This window comes from Artemia franciscana, chromosome 9 (assembly GCF_032884065.1).
Source record: "Artemia franciscana chromosome 9, ASM3288406v1, whole genome shotgun sequence".
NCBI lineage: Eukaryota > Metazoa > Arthropoda > Branchiopoda > Anostraca > Artemiidae > Artemia > Artemia franciscana.
The window spans coordinates 44,234,124-44,261,318 of NC_088871.1; the positions used below are offsets into that span (position 1 = coordinate 44,234,124).

General features: G+C 33.1%; 1 protein-coding gene across 1 annotated transcript in view; it reads right to left on the reverse strand.

Annotated features, from left to right (window-relative positions):
- The window catches only part of LOC136031457 (ubiquitin carboxyl-terminal hydrolase 24-like), a 134,273-nt gene that overhangs the window by 56,825 nt on the left and 50,253 nt on the right, over nt 1–27,195 (reverse strand). The window contains exons 12-17 of the mRNA XM_065711072.1: nt 26,532–26,689; nt 21,917–22,043; nt 16,947–17,138; nt 12,375–12,634; nt 9,878–10,038; nt 5,026–5,153 (exon numbers count right to left, since the gene is read on the reverse strand). Coding sequence (XP_065567144.1) covers nt 5,026–5,153; nt 9,878–10,038; nt 12,375–12,634; nt 16,947–17,138; nt 21,917–22,043; nt 26,532–26,689 — 1,026 coding nt within the window. The remainder of the gene's footprint in view (nt 1–5,025; nt 5,154–9,877; nt 10,039–12,374; nt 12,635–16,946; nt 17,139–21,916; nt 22,044–26,531; nt 26,690–27,195) is intronic.

Here is a 27,195-nt window from a genome sequence, read left to right on the forward strand (position 1 = left end):
TTTTTCTTATAAAATTTAAATTGAGAATACTTTCCACCAATTCGCAATAAAATCCTAGATGTTGATAAAGCGAGGTATAGAGAGGTATGAAAAAGAGGGAGGATTTCCTTTCCCTCTCCCATTGGGATTTTTTGTTCCACCTGTTCTCCATTATCACTCTATACAGTAGTAGCGAGAAGGTAACTCAGGACAATTTAACTTTAATAAGCTAGTTTAATTAATTAATTTACTTTAATCAAGCTGAAATAACCAGCGAACAAACATTTCAACCATAATGTTGATACTGATACGAATACTCCAATAAAAATAATAATACTCCTTTTCATATCAATAGCTAATGTAATTTATTGGTGGTTTAATACAGCATCAAATCTAAACGGGTAGTGTACAAAAGAGGGTACGCACTCAAGTTGTCAGAGATAAAAGGCATCGAAGCTGCATGATTCCTCCCTATTTTCCCTTGAATCTTCCATTAATCACAACAAACTGATTTTACAATATGTTTATGGTAAAATTTTCTTTCTGAATTATCATGGCTGCAGCAAAAACTGAAACCAAATTAAGAGCAAATCACGACCCAGAGTAGTCAAAATTTAAAAATTGGGTTTTTAAAGAACAAATTATTCAAGAATTTTTAAAGGTCTTTAAAGAACTAAAATTGGGTTATCAAGTGACAAATTTTTCCCATTTTATACAGTCTTCATTCAGATTCAATTAAGTAGTAATTTAAAATTTCGAGAAGAAATTTTGGGAAGCGTCAAAAGACCCTGAACCTTTCAAGAATGAAGTCAGACTGAAACGAAAAGTACAGAATTAAAATAACCATTGCCGAAAAGCTTTAGTTTACAGTCTCCCCCCTTGAACAACAACAACAAAAAAATCACATTTCGCATAGGCATTATGATGCTGTCTCCCTTTCTGGCATTTCTGAACCTGATATGTTCTGAAAAAAATTGCGGATGGTGAAAGATGGTAGGGGGGGGGGGGGGACCGATGTTTGATGATCTTTGCGAATTTATGTTGCAGCTATGCTGTTTCCCCCATTCGTCTGCTTAGTCAGAACAGCAGTTCTCAGTTTTGTCAAACATGAAGACAAAGCTTCGGAATAGGCTAAGACGGAAACTATTGCTACGATAATGCACACGGAAAAAATAGTGCGCAGAGAAAATGAAAATGAGGGAGTAGCGACTTGGTTCATACTGCCGCAGTGAGTGTCAAGAATCTCAAGGTGGAAGTATGTTTTGTCTTGATGCCAGTTTCTTGTTTGTTAGGCACCAAAAACTACCAATAGCAATAAACTGTAGTTGACTCAGATATTAAATTACTCTGCAATTTAGGGAGCTGAACGAAAGACAAGAAGGATCGATGTATTCGAGGTTCTTGAGTGGTTCATGGGTGCCAGGACAGCATCCCGTAAAGATATGGCAAGAAAAAGCCGTCAAGTACAGACAAGGCTAACTAGGCGGGGTGTCGCTCGCAATCCGTTTCCGGGAGAATTTTTTTTCCCAAAAGATACTGTAAGAGTGGTGAGACAACTGTTGCCTTTTTGAATGCACTTCTTGCAGGCGCAAACGAACAACTGTTGTCCGACTCGGTCAAGTAAGCAAGAAGTGATTTGAACAAACAGGACAGTTTTTTTTTATCGACAGGTGAAAATCCGAAGCAGGTTGTTGTTTCTCCTTCTCCAACTGTCGTGACCGACCCCAATCGACCGAAAATAGTCTAGTAACAGACTTGTGAAGGAGTCATAAAAAAGAAACACTTCAAGGTGGAGTTTGCTTATGTATTGTGCAAGCCCGCAGCTACCATCAACCAATCAGAAGTAGCTCCACGCTTTTTTAGGGAAAAGAAATATTCCGCTTCCCGTCACTCCAACGAATCGATGGTGTCAGCCTATGCAGCGACATCTGTAGTTTTAATTAAAAAAAATAATAATAATAAAATTCGAGTGAGAAGCGACAGCAGTAGGTTTATTTGAATGAAAACAGAGGACAATAGAAATAGACGGAGAAAAAAGGAAAAATTTTCCTCTCGGATTTAGTAAATTCTCCCAGGCCAGGGTAGTAACACTGCTTCAAAGACTGCTCAAACAGCTTCAGCGCGTCAGGAAAGACTGTGCTCCAAGTTAAAATCTTATAAAGTTCACTCCATAGGAAACTAAACCACGAGTAAAGAAAACATCAATGCTAGACCGTATTAGTGATAAGCAAATTGCTGAGTCAAAACGACGAGTCAAATGACCTTCTTAGCGATAAGCAGTACGGCCTCCCCTTGAAACACTCGACACTTCACTTCTTGAATAATCAGCATACTCAAAAGCTTAGTTTTTTTTTCACATATATATTTTTTCCTTCCTTCTTTTTTACGACGTAGGGTATTTTTTTCTAAAACCATAATGCTTTTCTATGACGGACAAATAAAAGTTCAAATGGAGATAAGTCCTTTAATTAGACAGTGAAAACAGATCCAGAAAAAAATAATCTGAAAAAAAAATGCCCTACGTCGTATATATGGTGATGATTTGACCAATCAAATTTATAACTATAAATTCAACAACGTTTCTTTTGCAACTGGAGGAAGAAGAAGATTTTGCCACCTTCAGTAGAAAATCAACTTACCTTTAGGTAATATTAAATAAGAAAAAAATTTACAACTCAAGACTTTGATGGAACCCTTTTAAAGAACTTTCTCAGACCAATCTAGCGAATGAATCGGAAACTATTTGTGACCTAGAAGTAATTATTTTGTCCTGAATAATATATTAATTAATTTTTGTTAATTATTTCAGCACAAAATTATTTTGTCCTGAATAAACAAACATATAAATATGTTTGTTTTAACTGTAATGCTTTAGTTTTTTTGCTGATTACGACTATTGGTGTATGCGGTCGAAATATCCAAAAAAATTTTTTGTATCTGTTTTCATTGTCTAATAAAAAGACGTATCTCTATTTGTACTTTTATTTGTCCTCCCTTTTTCTTTTGCGCTGAAGACGGCTTAGGTCTTTACCAAAATATATTTTTTGTCTTTATCATTTTTGTCTTCACTGGATGAAAACCACCATCCTTTGCATTTTTTTTTGTTTTTTCGTCTTTTGTTGTATGTCTAATTTGGATGTATTTTACAATAAAACGTGGCATTTTCTTTTCTCATTTTTTTTGATGGTTCTGCCACGCTACAATAACGTCACATGGGTATCAAATAACCTTCAGTAAGATTTAACCAATCAGAATAGATATCAACTTCGGCGAGTTAACAAAGACTATATAGACTGCCGACAATTTTAACTGATTGAAAACGAAGAAGTAACCTCAAATAGTTTTTGAAAATGCCGTCGATATAATTTGGCTGTCTTTTACCAAAACCTAGTATCTGAATTTTTACAATGATGTCAAGTCCTAAAATAGTGATCTTTTTCAGCTTCAAAAGAGGAGAAATTGGTTAAGATACAGAATTTTTCAAACAAATTTTCCAAAGTCTGTTTTCTTCCTGTTTTTTACTACTCCATTTTCTGCTGGATATGGATGATATTGACGTAACTGGATTTTGTCAACGGGTTTTGCCAAAGACGGTTTTCTGATCACCCTTTACCATTCCGTTTTCTGCTGGAAGTAGTTATAGGATGTAGATACTAAGTTTCCACATACTAGTTTATCCATAGTATATCTTATTAAGAGGCTTTAGAATTACTAATACAAATAAATTATACTATTAAAAGCTGACAAAAGTCAAAAGTCCACTTTGTTGTTCTGAACATTTACAGGCTGCCCTTTCAGCCTCAAATAGGCCATAAAATTATTAATTCAAATAAATTATACTACTAAAGGCTCAGCCGTCCTGGCTGAGTAGTTGGTGCCCTGGCGTGGAAATTCTGTGTCCAAGGGGCATCGGGTTCAATCCCAGTTGTGACCAGTTATTTAGTTTGGGACGGGGGTCAGTGGCGTGACTCTGTAAGCTCAGCCAGCCGACCCAGCTCTAAATGGGTACCTGGAGAAATCTGGGGAGGGTAGGCAGGAAGGGTGTGTGAAAGCAAAGGATGGTTGGCCCCCAGCCCCCCATTGCACTTCCTGGCTGAAGGGCCATGAAACGGAGATCAGCACCCCCGGTTTGGACCTTAAGGATCTAGTGCCGTCTTACTTACTACTACTATTAAGGGCTCACAAAAGTCAAAAGCCCACTTTGTTGTTCTGAACATTTACAGGCTGCCCTTTCAGCCTCAAATAGGCCATAAAATTATTAATACAAATAAATTTATACTATTAAAGGCTGAGAAAAGTCAAAAGCCCACTTTGGTGTTGTGAACATTTACAGGCTGCCTTTTCAGCCTCAAATAGGTCATAAAATTATTAATTCAAATGAATTATACTATTAAAGGCTTACAAAAGTGAAAAGCCCCTTTTGTTGTTCTGAATATTTACAGGCTCTCTTTCAGCCTCAAATAGGTCATAAAATTATTAACTCAAATAAATTATACTATTAAAGACTCAAAAAAGTCAAAAGCCCACTTTGTTGTTCTGAACATTAACAGGCTGCCCTTTCAGCCTCAAATAGGCCATAAAGTGGACTGAGAAAACTCAAAAGTCCACTTTGTTGTTCTGAACACTTAAATGCTGCGCTTTCAGCCTCAAATAGGAAATAAAATCATTAATACTAATAAATTATACAATTAAAGGCTGAGAAAACTCAAAAGTCCACTTTGTTGTTCTGAACATTTACAGGCTGCCCTTTCAGCCTCAAATAGGCCATAAAATTATTAATACAAATAAATTTATACTATTAAAGGCTGAGAAAAGTCAAAAGCCCACTTTGGTGTTGTGAACATTTACAGACTGCCCTTTCAGCCTCAAATAGGCCATAAAATTATTAATACAAATAAATTTATACTATTAAAGGCTGAGAAAAGTCAAAAGTCCACTCTGTTGTTCTGAACACATACAGGCTGCCCCTTCAGCCTCAAATAGGTCACATAACTATTAATTCAAATAAATTTTGCTATTAAAAGCTAACAAGGGCTAAATGCTTACCTTGTTGTTCTCTAACATTTATGGGCTGCCCTCTTAGCCTCAAAGAGGCCCAAAATCTCTCAGGTACATAATATTGAAGTTTCGATTCCAGCAAGTGCCCAAGAACCATTTGAAATTGAAAGAATAAACTAAAAAGAACAAAAAATTAAAGAATTTATTCTAATTAAGAAAAAAATCGGTAATAGTTGGGGATCATTGCAACTAATTGGTTATACCAAAACCCTTAATTATTACATTATAAAGCAATTAAAACACTAGACAATTCGTATCATTAGAACTATTTAGAACAATAGTCAATTATAATTATTTTAAACGGAAAAAAACTCAAATATTTGGGACGAAAAAACAAATAATTAAATCAAATTGGAACAAGAATAGGTGATCATTCAAGATCTTTTTCAAGTAAAATATCTGTTTTTTACTCCAAGCATATATTGCTTGGTATACAATGCTTGTTATATCCAAGCGAAAAGGTCATCAGTCACTTACGAACGCAAGGGAGGGGGCTGAGTGGGTAGATAGTAAACTCAAAGGGGAGCTAACGTTCCCTCTAAAAAAATCCTGATGTCCTAAGGTGTAACAAAAACACCATATATCAAAAACAGTCTGAGAACAGGGGCAGTTTGGTTTTCAATCCCTTTCATCTTAGCAAAAACGGACTAGAACTTTCTATTTCCGATCCAAGTTTCCAAAGTTTCTACGACCACAAGGGAGAGGCCTGGGATGAGTAAGTTGGAGCCCTCCTCATATATGGAATAAATTCTGTTCATTTTGAGGTTGAATTTTACTCTTTACTTTCATAATAACAGCGCAGACCAGAAATATTTCCGGAAATCAAGAAGGATTACACATAAGTTTCTATATAAATTACATATAATATAATTATATTGATTATATGTAAATTTCAGGACATGTGTTAAAGTGTCTTGAGGACTGCCAGTTTCACTCCCACACCCTCTCTTTAGCTGCCCTTTTTCCAACAAAGTACGGCGGAAATTTTGAAATAGCCATCTTGTTCAAAATAGTCTATAGGTCAAATAACATACAGGTCAATAACATGTAGGTCAAATACATACATATACAAATATTTATACATATATATATATATATATATATATATATATATATATATATATATATATATATATATATATATATATATATATATATATATATGTGATAGATTCTTTAACAATGGTTTCAGCTAGAAGAATTTAGTCCTTCGATTTTGCGACAATGTATACTAATTTATCACTTAATGTAGTGTTTGATAATTTAAAAACTGTTATCAAGAAATCTTTCCTCTTATCTAGTAAAAGGTTCTTAAAAATAGACATTTATAATAAAAAAGCTATATGGACAAATTGCTTTAATACTACAGTTAACTTGAGATGTTACAGCTTGGATATGATTTTTGAGTTATTAGAATTTGTTTTATACAATACTTATATAAGATTTGGGGGTGATTTGTACAAGCAAATTGTGGGAATTCCCATGGGGGGGGAATGCCAGCCCATTTATAGCTGACTTGTTTTTAAGTCAACTAGAATATAAATATATGATGGATAAGAATAATCCAATTAATTTAAAACATGCTTTGTCAAATAATAAAAGATATTTAGATGATATTTTGGTCTTAAATTGTAAGGATTTCATTGATATTTCTAAAAATATATATCCATCAGAGCTTATTCTTGAGCCTAGTCATGGTGCTGGTCATGAAGATCATTTCTTAGATTTAAATATTAATATTTGTGATAATAATAAATTAAGTTTTAAAATGTATAATAAAACGGATGATTTTGATTTTGAAGTGATTAGTTTCCCATTCCCTGAAAGTAATATACACTCAAATATCACATATTCAGCGTTTTTCTCACAGTTACTTCGTTATGCAAGGATTTGTAGTAATTATATTGATTTTAAAAATAGATGTAAAATCTTAAGCCAAAAATTGATATCAAGAGGTTTTTCTGCAAATAAACTAACTTGGCAATTTAAAAAATTTAGTTTTCATTATAACGAACTTTTAAATAAATATCAAAAGAATTATCTACAAATACTTAAAGAAATTTTCAACTAACTCTGGAGGTTCGATAAATGTTGTCGCAGCACCATTTATTTTGAATTGTGTTTCTGATTGAGCGGATTTTCTTAAAAATTAGCCACATGGTAAAGATGAATTCTATAATTGTTTAGTTCATTCAGGTTTTTTGCAATGTGTTAATATTTGTGATTTGGTAAAATTTATAATATTTAGTTTACCTATTGTTGCTAAAAAGAGGGATATATTAACAGGACAAGCTTGTTTTGGTTTTACTGTTTTTTTTCTTTCATAGGCATGTATTTTGGGGGTGATACCTGACGCGGGGATGCCATGGATATTCTGTGGTAGCCACAACAGTGTGCTGGGTAGAGAATTTAAAGTGGCGAAACCCTATATAGGCCAGTGTATTCTCCTGATGAGCCCGTATGTTGGGTGTTGCCTCTGAATTATTTGTCTATATTATTTTTTCTATTGTTTGGTAAATGACGACTTATACTTATTGACGACATGACTGCCTGTCCACGGATAATTCTTTATGGTTGATTGTGTATGGCTATGCTGTTTGACCTATGTGATTGTATGGATGAGTAGGGTTAAGGCCTCATTCAAGTGCTGGTCTATATTAATCACTAATTTAGGAAAACAGTCTTCCTTTTCTCCTTCTGTCTCTCTTTTTCTTTTTTTTTAATGTGTTTGTGCTGTTGCATTGGTGATTTCTCTTTTCATGATATATATATGTTATATATATATATATATATATATATATATATATATATATATATATATATATATATATATATATATATATATATATATATATATATATATATATATATATATATATATATATATATATATATATATATATATATATATATATATATATTAAATGTTAATATTTAAATGTTAATATTTGTTAAATTAAATGTTAAATGTAAATTAAATGTTAAATTAAATAAAATAAATATTAAATGTTAATATTTGCGATAATAATAAATTAAGTTTTAAAATGTATAATAAAACGGATGATTTTGATTTTGAAGTGAGTAGTTTCCCATTCCCTGAAAGTAATATACACTAAAATATCACATATTCTGCGTTTTTCTCACGGTTACTTCGTTATGCAAGGATTTGTAGTAATTATATTGATTTTAAAAATAGATGTAAAATCTTAAGCCAAAAATTGATATCAAGAGGTTTTTCTGCAAATAAATTAACTTGGAAATTTAAAAAATTTAGTTTTCATTATAACGAATTTTTAAATAAATATCAAAAGAATTATCTTGAAATACTTAAAGAAATTTTCAACTAATTTCGGAGGCTCGACAAATGATGATGCAGCGCCATTTATTTTGAATTGCGTTTCTAATAGAGCGGATTTTTTTAAAAAGTAGCCACATGGTAAAGATGAATTCTATAATTGTTTAGTTCATTAAATTATTTTTTTTTTGCAATGTGTTAATATTTGTGATTTGGTAAATTTTATCATATTTAGTTTACCTATTGTTGCTAAAAAGAGGGATATATTAACAGGATAAGCTTGTTTTGGTGTCATTTGGTTGTTTTACATTTGCTGTTTTTTTTCATAGGCATGTATTTTGGGGGTGATACCTGACACGGGGATGCCATGGATATTCTGTGGTAGCCACAACACTTGGCTGGGTAGAGAATTTAAAGTGGCGAAACCCTATAGGCCAGTGTATTCTCCTGATGAGCCCTTGTGTTGGGTTGTTGCCTCTGAATGATTTGTCTTTATTATTTTTTCTATTGTTTGGTAAATGACGACTTATACTTATTGACGACATGACTGCCTGTCCATGGATTATTCTTTATGGTTGATTGTGTTTGGCTATGCTGTTTGACCTATGTGATTGTATGGATGAGTAGGGTTAAGGCCTCATTCAAGTGTTTTTTTTTATGTGTTTGTGCTGTTGCATTGGTGATTTCTCTTTTCATGATATATATATATTATATATATATATATATATATATATATATATATATATATATATATATATATATATATATATATATATATATATATATATATATATATATATATATATATATATATATATATATATATAGGTGTGTTTGTGTGTGTGTATTTAATGAGTTAGTATTATTGATGATTAAAGTAACATGAATGTAGTCGCTATTACAGGCCAGAACGGCCTTTTTGCGACTAATTGATATATATGTGATATAAAGGTTTTAAATAAAAATTTACCTACCTACCTACCTTTAGAAAGGAATGCCAAAAACAATCAGCACCTATATGCATGAAATATAGAGTAAAAAAAAAAACGGATAAAAACTAAAATGGCCATTTTTCGTAAGCCCATGGACACAGATTGATGAATAGTTTTTCTTTAACTTAATATAGATGTAAAGATTTTTTCAGATACAAATCTGCAAAAAAAATATTTTCACAAAATACTTCAAATCTTTATTTTTACTTCTAAAATTATAAAACAAAGGACGTCCCATTTCGCTTTCAGTTCTTCTATACCTTCTAGACCTTAATATTTCAGACAGATATTGAGACACTGTCTTCCCATGAAGCACAAGATGGAAATGGTTATTCCCGAAATAGAATTTGCTTGGGTTTCGTGTCCAATTGTTTATCGACAAGGGACATTAGTTTTTTTTCATCTGCGCCTACAAAGTTTCTCCCACCATTTCAAGCTCTTACTTTGACCCTTCAGATCCACATTCACACAAAACTCCCAAAAGCTACCCACCCCCCAAAAATGAAAATGACACTTCCGTGGCAATGACACAAAAAAGAAGAAAAATACTAACCTATCTTCGTCGACTTCATCTTCTTGGACAGAAAGGACAGCTTCAGAAATACTAGGTACTAAAAACAACTGCTGAATAACACTATTCATATAGCAAGTGGCACCAGCATTCTTTAATCCAACAAAATTAGATACAGAACGACCTTCTACAGCAGGCTCATACTAAAAAAAAAAAAAAAAAAAAAAAAAACAACCACAAGGAATTACAACAAAAGCAGAGGCAATTTAATTTTCTACGACAGAAAATCTTTGTTTCATTACCACAAAGAGAGGCGGGCAAGGAGGTCAATTTTATAGAGGCCTTCCTTGTTGAGGCCCAAGAACTTTTTTCAAGCCTAGCCCGTTTTGCAGCCTTAGGTATATCACAATGCTCCACCACTGAGCCTTCGGCTTGACTTTGATCAAACAGTTTTATAAAGTGTTATCCAGGCAGAGATGGCATGAAGGAGACAAAGCTTCAAGCCGAATTGATATTGCTTGGATTGTCAATCCGAGTAAGGAAAATCAAGTCTTGTATGTCTCAACTCCATAGATCTATTCGAACTAAGTTTCCCTTTTTACATAAAAAGGATTTTCTTGAAAAAAAAAAAAGAAAAAAAAAAGAAAAAAAGAAAGAATAAATGAAAAATTTTTTACAGGCAAAAATGAATAAATGCAAGAAAAAATGAGGCTCCATCTTTTTTGTCCGAACGGAAATAGCGAAAGAGAACTTTCGCCATAGAGGAATAATGTAAAGTAATCACTGACGAAGAATTCAGGTTAGTGGTTATTTTAGGATAGCTCTAGGATAATCCAGATTACTTTAGAATACTCTAGGATTGCTCTACTGTAAAATTCAGAGGTAGCATTTCAATATAATACAGAATTTATCATAAACCAACCTAATTATTTTCTCTGATTCAATTTTTTTTAAATAACTTGAATAATAAACGGTTTGACAACCCATTTGTCTCGTTACACTGTTCACTAGTCTAAAAAGTCTCAAAAAAGTGTTTCTAGACAGATATTTTGGAGCCAAGGATTGGGATAGTTTTGGTCGGATATTTCTTCCAACCCGAAAAGAAAAGTTTTTTCTTTTTTATTTCACCATAAAAAAGCTGAAGAAAGTTGTACGCGATAGGTTTTAAGTACCATGAATAGTGAGAAACAAATTTCATTGCTTGAACTGGTTAAGTGGGAACTTAACCACTTTTTAAGTGGGAACTTATAAAAAATTACGAGAAAAATTATCAAAAAACATATTGCAGCAAACAGCTCATGAAAACTTAGCTTTTCTTTGAACACGTAGTTGTCTACGGGAGTCAACAAATTGTTAAATTTTTACGGACAAAAAGCATTGGCAAATTGAACTAATTAGTTTTGCTTATTCACTTTCAAGGTCCAACGCGTTGCCACTAACAAAAATGTGATACTCTCGAAAAACCATCATAACTTTGAATCTTAGAATTTTCTTTAGAAAATCGCGGTTGTCAGGTATGAAAAGACATGAGATGGGTCAAGGGGGCGAAACATGTTCTGTTAATTTGGTACCTTAGAAGCGTCCTTGATAATTTAAGGCCCTTGGTAATTTAAGGTACCTTAGAAGCGAAAAACATTCAAGCTAAGCTTGCTAATTTAGACACGTAAATAAAACAAGGATACCTTCAGGGAACAGCCACCATGTTTTGGCTGATACCGAATACTTTTTATCTTTCTATAGAAAATACAACAACAGAAGTTGGTCTACAAAATTTTATTTCTTCCCCGTAAAATCAGGATAGGGGTATTGAATCAAAACCAAGAAAAAACCATAAATTCATTTAGGGTCCGAATAGAGTCCAAGTTCCGTTTAGGGTCACAATAAGGTTTTTTTTACCTTCCGCTATTTTCGCGAAATACTTTTCACGCATAGGGTTTTCTAAAGATAGTAGAGTCACAAATCAATAGATAATTAAAAAAAATGTTAAAAAAATAAATACTTCTTTGCTTTTATGTTGTTGTTTTTATAGTTTATTTTTTTACATAGTTTTTTTTTACATATAGTTTTTTTTTACATAGTTTTTATATATAGTTTTACAGATATTTTTACATATAGTTTCTTCACACATATTTTTTTTTACATAGTTTATTTTGACAAGACTCAAGATTTGCTTGACACAAATAAGACAAACACAAATATTCAAAGAGAACCAATAAGCAGCTACCTTCGTAACTAAGGCAACTTATTATCAGTAAAGAGAATATCAACCGCCAAAAAAGAACAAGAATAATAAAAACAAGGGAAAAGAAAAACAACCGCAAAACATTGCAACTTGAAAGAAGGGGAGGAAAAAAGGGAAATGGACTAAAGCATTAAAGTATTGCATTGGATAAGTTCATAAAAATATTTGTTTTAATAAATGTTTTATATGTGTTCAAACGTTTGAGCTTCGATCGCCTTCTGGCAATTGTTAATGCCTTATTGAATTATTAATATACTGAAACAAATTTGTTTTTACCATAATTCAAGCAGAAGTTACCTCAAATTCCTTTGTCATATCAGGATTGAACCTATGGTGTATTGCTACTAGCTTCTTCGAAAGAATTTCAAGGTTTTCTCGACATCCAGTGGCCAGTTCTACGAGAACGTAGTATGCAGCTGCCCTCGATTCGACATCGCGGCATTTAGGACTGAAATGTGCCAAAGTGTCACTTGCCCTAGGAACTTTAGGCCCTTCGGCTATGACAAGAGATGCAGGAAACAGGTACTGTCGAAGCAAATCGGGTATCAACTTCATTCCTAAAATGATGTTGATAGTTAAAGTACATAGCTGAGACTGATCAACAAAAACGATAGCTGACTTCATTCAACTATCAATAAAAAAAATTGCTACCACCGAAGCAAATCAACTTCATAATAATTGAAGCAAACAGATGAAGCTGATCAACTAAAATGATAGCTTACTTCACTCAACTATCACTAAATAAAATCCGACTACACACGAAGCAAATCAGGCATCAACTTCAATTTAATTTAACTATCGTTGATAAAGATCAGATTCCTACTGTCGGAGCATATCAGGTATCAACTTCATTCCTCAAATGAAGTTGATCAACTAAAACGATAGTTGACTTCATTTAATATTCGTTGACGGAAGTCACTTTGCTATCGTCGAAGCAAATCAGGCATCAGCTTCATTCTTAAAAAAAGTTGATAGTTGAAGTTAAAGTTGATCAACTAAAATGATAGTTGATTTCATTTGACTGTCGTTGATGAAGATCGCATTGCTACTGTCGAAGGAAATCAGGTATCAAACTCCCTCCTCAAATGGAGTTGATAGTTGAAGTTGATCAACTAAAATGATAAATGATGATCAACTCTAAATATAAAGGTATAACAACTTAAAAACCTCCAATATTTTGATCAGAAACTAAATTTCAGTAGTTATTAACTCCATTTCCAAACTCACGATAATAGTGACTACCAATTGAAATTTCTAATATTGAACGAAAATTTTAATTTTAATAGGTATTAATTCCATTTTTAACCTCAATACACGTACGTTATTGATAGAGAAGTTTTCCAGCTCCTCTCAATAAAAGTCAGAGTTTTCACTAGGCAGAGGGGGTGAGAACCCAAATAGCCCAATTTATAGCCCTATATAAAGGGAAATTGTCCCTATGTACATTTTTCCGTAGCATTAAGCTTCCATGTTAGAAGTCCTCTTAGCCATAATGTGACGGACATCCCTGTCAGACAAACAAAACCCACATGACCATAAAAAATGTGCGAAGGTACGCCAATCTTCCGCACTTTGGATTTATTTTAAAAATTTCTTGTTTATCCTACTATCAAACTCCCATATAAAGCTAAAAAAAAAATTGAAACCATGAATAAAAACAAGAGAAAATTCCTTATGCTTAGCAAAAATGCCAAAGTAGAGGGAACATGCTAATTTTAACGGTTTTTGGTTGTTTACTTTCAGCAATTTCATTTTTTTTTTTTATCATTATCGTGAACGGGTTTCTATTATTATAAGAAAAAGCAAGTTTAATATTTTCTATCTTCATGTTGAAATTTGTATATAAACTTTGGCCTAAGGATTTAAATATTCAATCCAAATTTATTACTACTTATAATAATTTCAACTAATAATTCCAAGACTATAATTATTCTTTTAATTTATTTCAACATGCTCTTCAACGTCCCTTAAAAGTTTCAACTAAATGCCTTTAGCCGTTCCGGAGATATTGCAGATACGCTCTTTGACAACCAGGATGGAAATATGAATAAATAAAAAACATGTAAATTTTTTTATAATTTATATATCAGTGCCTAGGACATAGTGGCACGGAGCGTTTATGGAAAACTATGTTTTTCTGTTTCAAGACTTTTTAAAACAAAAAATTGGCACCATATCAAAAAAAATACTGACCAAGCAAATTGATGGGTTAACTATGACCTAAGATCCTAATTTTATCAGGACGCATCGTGTACTCCAAAACTGTCTGAAAAATAAATTAAATTATCCATGTTTAATCCATATTTAATTATAGTAAATCAGCGTTTTCCAAACTGTGAGGGGCACCTCCCTAGGGGGGTACAGACTAGTCCAAAGGGAGGCGCGAATATTACGCAGGATTGATAAAAAAATCGAATGGAATTAAAACTCTCCCAAACTATTCTCGCACTCGGTAAATTCTCCCAAAGTTCTGCTGGATTTTTATAAGAGGTTTATTAGATCAAAAGTTGATTATGGACCGATTATGATGCTTTAGGGCTTCACCGCCACTCAGAGAGAGCCAAGGTTCACCAACTAGCTGGATTTGTCTTCGATAGTTAAACAGAGCCAAATGCTATCAGTAAGGTATTTTGCAAGGATTCAGGCATATGGATCAGACCACCCACTGTATCTGTTACATTCGGGAGAATAAGTATTGAATCTTCAAGGACAATAGGGGCACGGGACAGTGTTATTTCCAAAAGCCCAACCTGGCAAAATTACCACTTTTCTTTCCCTTGTCTGCCATATCCTCCAGCATGGAGGGTAACTCCTATTAACTTTTAGCTTCCGACTAATGGTGGAAAAGATTCAAAATATCCTTCCAGCAATAACTCAAGTGGAATTCCAAAAAACTAGAGTGACAAAGTTCCATGAGTTCCTGGAAATTTACACAGATGGACCCGTGCAAGAAGGTAAAGCAGCTGCTGCTGCAGTGATCCCCCAGCTAAACCTCCCCATTTCGAAACGGCTCCACGGCGATTCCTTCGTTTTCACGGCTTTAATAAATGCAATATATGAGGCTCTGAAGATGGTCCACACAAACTCTCCTCCCAGGAAATAGGCAGTTGACTCCTAATCATCTCTAAAGTTTATCAAGAAAATCCATTTTGAAGTTACTGACAGAGATGTCCATCGGTTGCGAGAATTGATAATAGCCCTTGCCAAGGCGGAGGGGGGGGGTAGGACTAGCTTTCCGTCACGTCCCTAGCCACCAGGGAATACGTTTTAATAAAAAAAACGCCTAAGCACCCTCTGTCGCCAATGCGCATCAACAGTTGAGACTAATCGCAATCTCCTGTTTGAATGCTCGAAGTTGGCAACAATCTCCTCCAAGCTTAAAAAAACCACCGAGAAATTGAGATTTTCGGAAGATATTAAGCTGTTTCTGGAAGCATACATCCCAAACCAGGAAGAGAGATCTTCAAGAGGATCATTGACTTCTTCCAATTTCTCGATATTTTATAAAAGATTTCCTTAAAACGGTGAGAAGAAGGGTCGATAAGCAGAAGAAGGACCTGCCGAGTATTTACTCTTAAGTTGCGGGGAAAAGGTGGCATGACCCTACGCTTCCCTTGTTTGGCCCTTATAAAAAAATGCCAATCAGTTTTTCCCCCTTCGGAAGAATATAAATTCAATGCAATGGTGGAGAATCAACCAACCTTGAAGCCAGAAGGACCCTGAACAATTGACTCCAAGTGCTTTCTAACGAAGAAGAAGAACTATAATATTTACCTTACAAGTAGAAGAAGGAATTGATGAAGCCAAAACCGCAGAATTGGACCTTTTCCATGTGTGGAAGAGAATGATATAAATAAAGAAATATTTTTTGCTTCTCTGTTCCTTGCAAAGCCATATCCAGTAAAATTTTTAATATTTTTGACAATTTTTTTTTAATGAAATAGGTATATTCTGGAAAAATTCCTTTCGCTTTGTAGAGACAGCACACAGTCAATGTCAGGACACAAAACTGGCCTAGCACTAATTAAATGAAAACACCTAATTAGCACTAATTAGGTGTTGAAATCACTAATTAGAATTTCATTAAAAAACTAATGAAAGCACTAATTAAATGTATATATATATACATATATAATTAAATTTAATTAGCAGTAATTAAATGAAATTAAATGTTCTGTGGACGCACTGCATGCTCCATAGAGCAGCTCTCGTATGAAAAAAAAAATGAATGAAGAACTTAGAAATTTCAACAAAAATAACGAAAACTATAAACTACAAAAAAAACCAGTTTTATTATAAGTTAGATTATTTACAAAGCTGTGTGGCAATATGGGAGCTGCTTACACCTCCCTTTTGTACTACAGTGAAGACTGCTGACAATCTTGCGCCGAAATAATTCAGAGGATAAATGAACTCTAAAAATGGAAAATTTTTATTTCCATATTTCTATAATGCAATTTTTATCAAAGAAAATGAAAATGAGGACGCAAATATATTTAGGGATGGTAATTTAATTATTAAACAGACCTGTGGGTATTTTAGAAAAATTAAGCTTTTTAAACAAATTGACGTAAGGACCAAAAATACATCTACTGATTCAAAAAGATTTTTAAGATTTATTTTAATACATTTTGTAGTGTGAAAAGTTTCCGCGTCTGTATTATTCTAGAATCATATTTTCTTTCATTTTTTTGTTAAGTTGATTTTTTTTTCGATATGTTTTTACTGTTTCCTCTATTGACAGGTACGATGAATTGGGATGAATGATATTAAACCAGTCACTTTTAAGTCGCACTAAAAAGTAAATTAAGTTTCGTTACTAAAGCTGTTAGAACTCAATTGAACGATGAGGTCTCAAATGCAGCTTACCGGCTTCTTTTTTATTGACTCCTTCACAGGTAAGTAGTGCTCGAACGAGATGCAAATGACCCATTAGAAGGGCAGAATCGCCATCACCTTGGTCACTGGGTTTAGCCTCATTGGGACTGAAGTTTGCTAACCATGCAAGCTCATCGTCTAGCATTGATGATGCTGAAACACCAAGAAACTCTTGATCTCCCTCTGAAAAAAAAAATTAGATTACGATTGTAAACTCTATATTAAATAAATCATAATTCAGATATATATATATATATATATATATATATATATATATATATATATATATATATATATATATATATATATATATATATATATATATATATATATATATATATATATATATATATATATATATATATATATATATATATATATATATATATATATATATATATATATATATATATATATATATATATATATATATATATATATAAAGTTGTCATTCAATATTTAATGATTAAACTATTTATATGTAGTAAAGTTTATTTATTTATTATATTTTATTTTTATTCATTTCTACATTTTTATTTATTCTATTTATATAGTCATTTAAAATATTTATTATATTATATTTTTTATTTATTTTTAAATGTATTATCTATTTTATGCTATATTTTTTATTTATTTATCATATTATAATCACTTATTGAATTATATATATATATATATATATATATATATATATATATATATATATATATATAAATTGTGGGAATTCCCATGGGGGGGGGGGGGGAATGCCAGCCCATTTATAGCTGACTTGTTTTTAAGTCAACTAGAATATAAATATATGATGGATAAGAATAATCCAATTAATTTAAAACATGTTTTGTCAAATAATAAAAGATATTTAGATGATATTTTGGTCTTAAATTGTAAGGATTTCATTGATATTTCTAAAAATATATATCCATCAGAGCTTATTCTTGAGCCTAGTCATGGCGCTGGTCATGAAGATCATTTCTTAGATTTAAATATTAATATTTGTGATAATAATAAATTAAGTTTTAAAATGTATAATAAAACGGATGATTTTGATTTTGAAGTGATTAGTTTCCCATTCCCTGAAAGTAATATACACTCAAATATCACATATTCAGCGTTTTTCTCACAGTTACTTCGTTATGCAAGGATTTGTAGTAATTATATTGATTTTAAAAATAGATGTAAAATCTTAACCCAAAAATTGATATCAAGAGGTTTTTCTGCAAGTAAATTAACTAGGCAATTTAAAAAATTTAGTTTTCATTATAACGAACTTTTAAATAAATATCAAAAGAATTATCTAGAAATACTTAAAGAAATTTTTAACTAATGTCGGAGGTTCGAGAAATGTTGTCGCAGCGCCATTTATTTTGAATTGTGTTTCTAATTGAGCGGATTGTTTTAAAAATTAGCCACATGGTAAAGATGAATTCTATAATTGTTTAGTTCATTCAGGTTTTTTGCAATGTGTTAATATTTGTGATTTGGTAAATTTTATAATATTTAGTTTACCTATTGTTGCTAAAAAGAGGGATATATTAACAGGATAACCTTGTTTTGGTTTTACTTGGTTGTTTTACTTTTGCTGTTTTTTTTTTCTTTCATAGGCATGTATTTTGGGGGTGATTCCTGACACGGGGATGCCATGGATATTTTATGGTAGCCACAACACTGTGCTGGGTAGAGAATTTAAAGTGGCGAAACCCTATATAGGCCAGTGTATTCTCCTGATGAGCCCTTGTGTTGGGTTGTTGCCTCTGAATTATTTGTCTTTATTGTTTCTATTGTTTGGTAAATGACGACTTATACTTATTGACGACATGACTGCCTGACCATGGATTATTCTTTATGGTTGATTGTGTATGGCTATGCTGTTTGACCTATGTGATTGTATGGATGAGTAGGGTTAAGGCCTCATTCAAGTGCTGGTCTAAATTAATCACTAACTTAGGAAAACAGTCTTCCTTTTCTCCTTCTGTCTCTCTTTTTTTTTTGTGTTTGTGCTGTTGCATTGGTGATTTCTCTTTTCATGATATATATATATATATATATATATATATATATATATATATATATATATATATATATATATATATATATATATATATATATATATATACATTGCGGGACGTGAAAGTTGAACCTATGGATGATCGTTTTCAGCTATAGTTACCCAAAAAATGTCTTTAACATACCAGTAGAAAATGTTCTCCCTGGAGACCTATTTTGCGATAAAATCACACCAGGGTGTACAGATTTCGTTTCGAAAACGTTTCCGTTGTCGCAATTTTCCACCAAAATCAGCGATTATTAGTTGGGTTACGAAGAGATCATGGCACTGTAGTGGACATATGTTCCAAAACCACAGGAGGAACTTATTCATGCAGGAAAAAGAGTTCAAGGATAGAAGAAAACATAGCTGCAGTGAGGGACTCAGTAGGACGCAGCCCTAGGAAATCAGAGCGTAGACGCAGCCAAGAACTAGGAATGACAAGGGAGTTACTGCGACGTGTTCTTACGTTTAATTAAACACGTTTAGTTGAACAGCGAGGGACAGTGTGGTCCCTCACTGTCCCAAACCTGTCGTCCCCCAGGTATGTTATATGGAAGCTGTATTTTACCGTTAAATGTCGTCTTTGGCTTATTAACGCTCTAGTTTTCAGAAGAAAGCAACAGACTGGCATATTCTTTTCCAAGGAAAAAAGTCTACTCCAGAAAAGACTTCCAAAAAGACATCTCCAGATTAAAACTGTCATACTTTATGACAATACTCAATAAATTAGCTGGCAGGTGCACAAAAAGTTCCAAAGCTGCCAGTAGCAGAATTCCAAAGCTGCCAACACTTTTGCTGCACAGCTTGTGCAGCTTTCCTTTCAGGAAAAAGTATTTTAATATGAAAATTTGCAGAAAATTAACAAATGTGACTTAGTATATCTTGCAGTTGGAAATGCCAATAGTTTTCTGAATTACAATTAACAATGTAATCTAATTCATTGGTAAGCCATATACTAGTCATAAATATCATACTCCATAATTATATCTATATATATATATATATATATATATATATATATATATATATATATATATATATATATATATATATATATATATATATATATATATATATATATGATTTCTGGTAGTAATAGGCGTCAAACCTAACAAAACGAAACTTAAATAACCGGCAAAAAAACTAAAAACATATACGACATCTTAAGAAGGTAAAGCTTTCCTCTGAAGGTGTAGTTGTCTTAGGAAATCAACAGATTGCTAATCTTTAGATTTTTACTGACGAAAAGCGTTGCCAAATTCAATTAATTAGTTTTGATTACGCATTTTCAAGGTTCAACGTGGCAACACTGACAGGAATGAGATACTGTCTAAATACTCCATAATCTAAAAAAAAAAAATATAACAATAAATGTTGAAAAAAGTTATTTTCTCATTTTTCATTTGTTCAAAAAAGTTTTTATTCTCTGAATAATTGTAAAGGAGTAATAAAAAGTTCCTAAATGATTTTACGTCAAAGGCAATATGTTTGTATTGTGGATATCTCCTTTGGGTTAGTTTTTCTGGGGCTGCTAACGCCTCGGCGGTAACTGTTTATACTTTTATTATCCTCCTATTAAGGATCATCAGCTTTTTGAAAGCCTCTAAGAAAACCATTTTCTCATAATTATGAATGTGCATCTTATGATATATAAAGATACATTATAAACATATAATGAAAAAGAAATCATCAGTGCAACAGCACAAACACAGAAATAAACGCACATAAAAAAAATTAGACCATATAAACAAAAAAGAAAGACAGAAGGAGAAAAGAAGACTGTTTTCCTACTTTATGAGTTAATATAGATCAGTGCTTGAACAAGGCCTTAACCCTTCTCATCCATCCAATCACATAGGTCAAACAGCATAGCCATACACAATCAACCGCAAACAAAAATCCATCCACAGGTAGTCATGTCGTAAGTATTAGCTGAATTTGCAGATGCGAATTCAACACAACTAATTAGATTTACTTACGTGTTTTCAAGGTTCAACTCAGCAACACTAATAAAACTGTGAAAAAATTAATAATCTTAAAACATCCAAATGAAAAATCTTAGAAAGTCGTGGTTCTCAGGCATGACTACCCAAAACCGAAAATGGGGGGGGGGGATTGATTTGGGTGCCCTTGGTACATCAAGCACGAAAGAGAGGAAATAAAATGAAGCCCATGACTCCGACCAGATGTTTTAAACAGACACCGAGTCATTGGTATTTTGCTTTCATGCTTTGTTTTATACCCTGCTTCCAAACAAACAAGGACCTATATTGACTTTTTTTTACATAGTGCATTATATCCTACGTGCTTTTTATTCAAATTCCTTTCTTAAACGTAATTGCCTTAAGATAGCACAAAGGATCCTAACATTTTAATTTTTTTTTATTTCGTTTCGACGAAAATTAAAGGCCTTATCAAATTTTCATAATTATATTTAAGAGTAAAATAAGGCCCTGGTGTCAAGAATTTAAATATAAGAATCCGTAAAAAATATTTCAAGTACTAATTTTGCTTTTTTTAGGCTAACACCAAATCAATCAATTTATTTTGTTTGATGACTAAACTCATACCTCAATAATTGCATTTTTTTTTAAATTACTGTCATTAATCTCTTGTATGGAGTTAGTGTTACTAAAAAAAGGTGCCACACTGTAGCCTATTTAGTGTAAAAAAAAAAGAAAAGGAAAAAAAAATCAAGGGGGTATTTTTAGACTAACTCCGAATCCGTCCATTTAATTTGGTTATACGACTAGAATGATACCTCAAAAGTTGTACTATAATCAGTATCAATGAAAAACAAAAAGGAACATGGCACTTCTTTTATAAGATTAGTTCAAAATGCAATTACTCTAAATACGTTTGAATAAAGGAAAGGAAAAGACATCTGTTTTTAGATGAAGAATCTTCAACTTACGAGATAAACAATTATGAAGCCGACATCTTAGAGCAAAATATTCAGCACACTGAGTTAATAGGCGATAGCTAGCGCTCCTGGCGGTGCCACTTGGAATCCATAAGGGCACTGGAGTAGAAACCAAAACCTATAAGAAATTGAAGCAATTTTCTCAGTTTTGCTTTGAAATATATGAAATCCATAAGTAAAGTAATAATGCATTCTGGCGGGTGTATTAAATTGAAAACAAAATTTTATGGTCTTAGTGCAAAATTTTTCGAAAAAACCCTTTGAATACACAAATTATTGTTTTGATATTATCGTACTATCGATAATATCGATATTATCGATAATACTATATTATAATGAGGGCATAAAACAAGAAGTTTGTATTATTTTAAGAACGATATTTTCGGAGGGCAAAAGAAACTTTAAGCTCTGAAACAGACAAAAAGAAACTTAAGAAAAAGCGGAAATGTAAAAGAAGGGTCTAAAAAGAGAAAAAGACAAAAAGGGGAATATAAACAAAAGGTAATCCATAGCTTTGTCAAAATTCTACATATTTCTCATATATTTTTATATCTTTACCTTTTCTTTATTTTTGTAATCTGTATCTTTCTCAAAATTCTTTTTTAGTTTATTAAAGGACTCAACTTTTGGAAATAGCTTAATATGATATATTATACAATATAAATACATTGTATGACATAGTTTCTTTTAACAATTAAATAAAAAAAAAAACAAGTTTTATCAACCGAAAACAAGGAGCAACATTTAACCTTAAAATTAACAGAAATTATTCCGTATATGAGGGTTGCTTCTCCCTCCTCAATGACTCGCTCTTTACGCTAAAGCTTTTTAGTAATTTAAGAAAGCTTCAATCCAATTCAAATGCCTTTGTGTTTCAGGAATCGTTCTTATAGGATTGGGACAAAAAGTAAAACACTAGCGCAAAGAGCGAAGGATTGAGGAGGGAGAAGCACCCCTCATATACGGAATAATTTCTGTTCGTTTTAAGGTTTAATGCTGCTCCTTACTTTCAGTTGAAAAAACTTTTTTTTTTATTTAATTTCAGATCATTTTTCAAATAATGCTGAGAAATCCGCCTCCCCCTCGCTGAAATGGGGAATTTCTCCCGCGCAAAATTTCACCTTGAAAGTTCAACCTTCGCTGTAAATTCTCCTCTGGAAAATTTTCTGCAGACAATCCCCTGTCAAAATTTCTCATTTAACTGCTTTCTTTTGAAAAAAGACCTTTATTTAATTTCTAATAATTTCTCAAATCTTGCCGGACTCCCATAGAGAATTTTACCACAAACCCCCCCCAGTGAAAAAATCCCTTAAACAATTCCAATCCTCCTGAAAATTGAAGACAAACAAAGAGAATTTCGCATAGAAATTCTGGCAAATTTCTTCCATGTAAAATTCCCCACCTCCCGAAAAATGTCTGTATTCATCCCAATAACGAACGCTATAAGTAAATAACGGGCTAATTTCATAGCTTACAGCCCTTTCTCCAGAGGCTGTGCGGGGCCATGTCATCCCCAGAGGCATAGTTATTGCACCTTTCAACTATGCTGAATAAAGTGCCTATCTCAAAATTTTGATCAGATGACTTTGGGGAAAAAGGGACGTTGGTGGGGGGCTCGATGCCCTCTATTCTTTCTGGCCACTTGAAAAAGCACTAGAACCTTTGATTTCCGTTCGATTGTGCCCTCTTCCGATTTTCGAGGACCGTTGGTTCAATACGATTATCTCTATGGAAAAAAATATAAATGAATACACATCTGTGATCTTTCTTCTGGCTAAAAAATATAAAATTTGACATTTTTGCAGATTTGAGCTTGAGATCTCTACAGTACGTTGTCTGATATATTAAATCTGATGCTGCCATTTTCATTAAATTCCTTGACTTTTTTAGGGTCTCCCCCCCCTTTCTTTCGAAAATCGCACAAATTTTCCCAGGTCTTTGGCTTTTGTTGGGTATCATTAAGCTTATTGAATTTACTTATTGAATTATGAATTTAGAATCAGGATAAAAAGTAAACTCTTCCGATGTAACTATCGTTATCAAAATTCCATCCCCCTTTGGTAAATAATGCGTAGGATCTTTCACCAACCGTTTTGGTCAGTAGTGAGTAAGCTCATCTCTAACCTCCTTTGGCGAACAATGCACAAGCTCCGTCTCCGAGCTCTATTGGTCAATAGTGAAAACGCTCCTTTTCCAGGCCCCTCATCTTCCGTCGGCTGTGCAGTAGGACTGTGCTAAATCAAAGTGCACATTTCACAAATGTGCACAAATGTTCCACAACAATTGATATTTAATGGTTTCCGACCCTGTCGATTATAAATTTGAGGCTTTTGTTGCAGCATATAGATCAAAAGTCACAACGAATTAAATAAATGTTTAACAGTTTATTTCAGGTTCCATTAAAAACTGCTTGTCTAAAAAGCACTTAGCCCCTAGCAAAGCAGCTAGCTCGTTGAATTTGCAATCTTATGCCCTTTAGGGATGGGGTTCAAATCCTGGTGTCGTTGAAAATTTGGCTTTTGACAAAGGTTGGCGGCGAGACTATAAGCTCAGCAAGATTCTACCCAACTCTATACTGGTACCTGGAGAAATCTGAGGAAGGTAAACAGGAAGGGTGTGCGAGAAGACAGAATGGCTGACCCCCTCCTTCTTTACGCTTCCTGGACGAAGGGCCGTGAAACGAAAATCAGCACTACCAGTTTGGCCTATAAAGTCTAGCACCGATTCTTTACCTTTTATTAAGTTTTTATTTTTGATTGTTCATCATAAAGAAAAAGGAAATTATGTAAAGAACCCTAAAAATACTTTGAGTTTTATAAAATGTACTTTGTGCTTCGATCTGCTACCATTTATAGGGGTTTTGGGCTATTTTGTTTGGTTACTATTGGTCGTGTTTGTCTTTTACTAGGTTGCAGCTATCGCTGCGACTACGATCTTGTATACGAAAACGCAGTTTTTCGTAAAAAATTATTAATTACAAAAGGCACTAGACGTAGCAATTTTTTTTTTTTTGAAATGAGCAATTAAGTAGCTCTCTATGATGTTCCAAGGCGCAGTTAGCCGCGTAAAAAAAAAAAAAATTCGATGTGGAATATCGTGATTGCAGCCACAAGCCAAGGTACTGTAAGTTTCCTTTATAGGGAATTCGAACAATGGTTACATTATTACCAAATGGTACATCATTACAACCAAATGGTACATCATTAATGGTACCAAATGGTACATCATTACAACCAAAATGGTTGTAATGATGTACTTAGTGTTTAAATCCGTCACTATTTTTAGCAGTTTTGGGGTAATGTTTTGTTACTATGGGACGTACTAGCCTCTTACTCGGTTGCAGCTATCACCGCAACCACGATGAGGCTGATAGACCAAAATAGAAGTACTAAGTTAAACCACAGTAAATACATATTCAAAGATATTGCTTGGTTTTCTTACATAAGCGCTTGATTATTCTTGGTGAGTAGTCTAGCACTTCGAACCCATGGAAAACTCAAAACAAACAATTTTTTATTCGATCATACTTGGCATAAAGCAGAGAAGGATATGAAGAAAAAGACAAAAAAGTTGAAAAGAAAACAATGTTAACAAGGAAAAACAAGAAAACTTACAGTTTTGGATTAGCCAAAGTGCTGAATATTCGGTTCGGCAAAACATTGATTTTTCTACTATGATTTTCATTCAGATATGATTGCCTCTTTAAATGTTTTCCTTTATTGGTGGTATACCATATTCAACTTAATTCTGCTTTTACTTCCTAAGGTCCACCCCGTAGTTGGCTGTTTTTATCCAGCCTTCTTATTACATATTCTCCTATTAGGTGTTTTCATGTCAACGGCCTTACATGCAACTTTATGAGTTAGTAAGCTGGGCATGAAGTTTAATGCAGAATCCGCAGGGGAAAAAAGGAAAAAGCAAAGCGAATTCCAGATTTCTGCGGCGAGACTTTTGAAGCACAGCGTTTCGTTAAATAAAAGTATTAAATACTGTGTAAAGACTCCAAAGTAATGACTTAGTTGGTGAATCGTATTAAGTTCTGATACGTGCCATTTCTAAAGAAGGCCTTCCTAAAGAGTAAGTAGAAAGCCTAACTAACGGAGATAGAAAAGTAATGGTGAATAAAAAACCTTCCAAGAGAACAAAGATGAGCTGGGGCAGGTTGGCATTCACTTCACCCTCGCCTGAATTTAAAGAATAGTTTTTAAGGGGAAGGTAAAAAGCCTAACAAACGGAGATAGAAAAGTAATGGTGAATAAAAACCTTTTAAGAGACCAAAGATAAGCTGGGGTAGGTTGGCATTTGCCTCCTCCCTCGCCTGAATTTAAAGAATAATTTTTAAGGGGCAAGTAAAAAGCCAAACTAAGGGATATAGAAAAGTAGTGGTGAATAAAAACCTTTCAAGAGACCAAAGATGAGCTGGGGCAGGTTGGCATTCACCTCCCCCCTCCTCTGAATTTAAAGAATTTTTTACTGAAAAATGTTTATTTTAGTGTTTCCTGAAAATATTGAAAAAATACGCCACCAATGAATACATCACCAATCCCACCAATGAATTGACACCAATTAATATTATTACTAAACAACCGACTACATTTAATCTTACCTGAGTTAAAAATCTCTTGGGAGAGTAGTTCTCAAGTGGCGAAACCTGGCTCAACCTGTAGAATAAATCACAGGCTTGGCTTCTAACTTCACTACTTGAGCAACCCAGCAAAACATCAATAATAAAATCTTTGGTTCCAGCCATTCCCATAAAATGTTCTGAAATGTCAAGTATTTATACTTTTCATAGATCCCTAAGAGAAACAGCTAAATCTAACATGAACGCACCACTATAATAAATTCTTGTTGAAATTTGAAGTCGTCGTTGACATTGATAAGCAGGTCATCCTCAAATGGGGAGGGAGGAGGTCGTAAGGAAGGACTTAATGGAAACTGGGACTTCTTGGGAGGGTATAAACAGGGGGGTTTCGAATAGATTGGGGTGGATGAGCGTGCATAGCTATGTTGGCCTTAAGCGGCTTGGTGCTGCAGAGAATTGTTAGTAGTTAGTAGTAGTAATACATATTGAGAGTACGTCTATAACAAGTATATAACACAAAGTATACAACAGGATAATAAATAGTACATGATAACGTGACACACACAGGTAGTAATAAAATATACAGCTGTAATAAATTCTCGTAGTTGTTGTATAATAGAGTTCTACACTAATGTGCCATTGGCTTTACCGTCAACTGACGGTACTATTTACCGTTACCATTTAT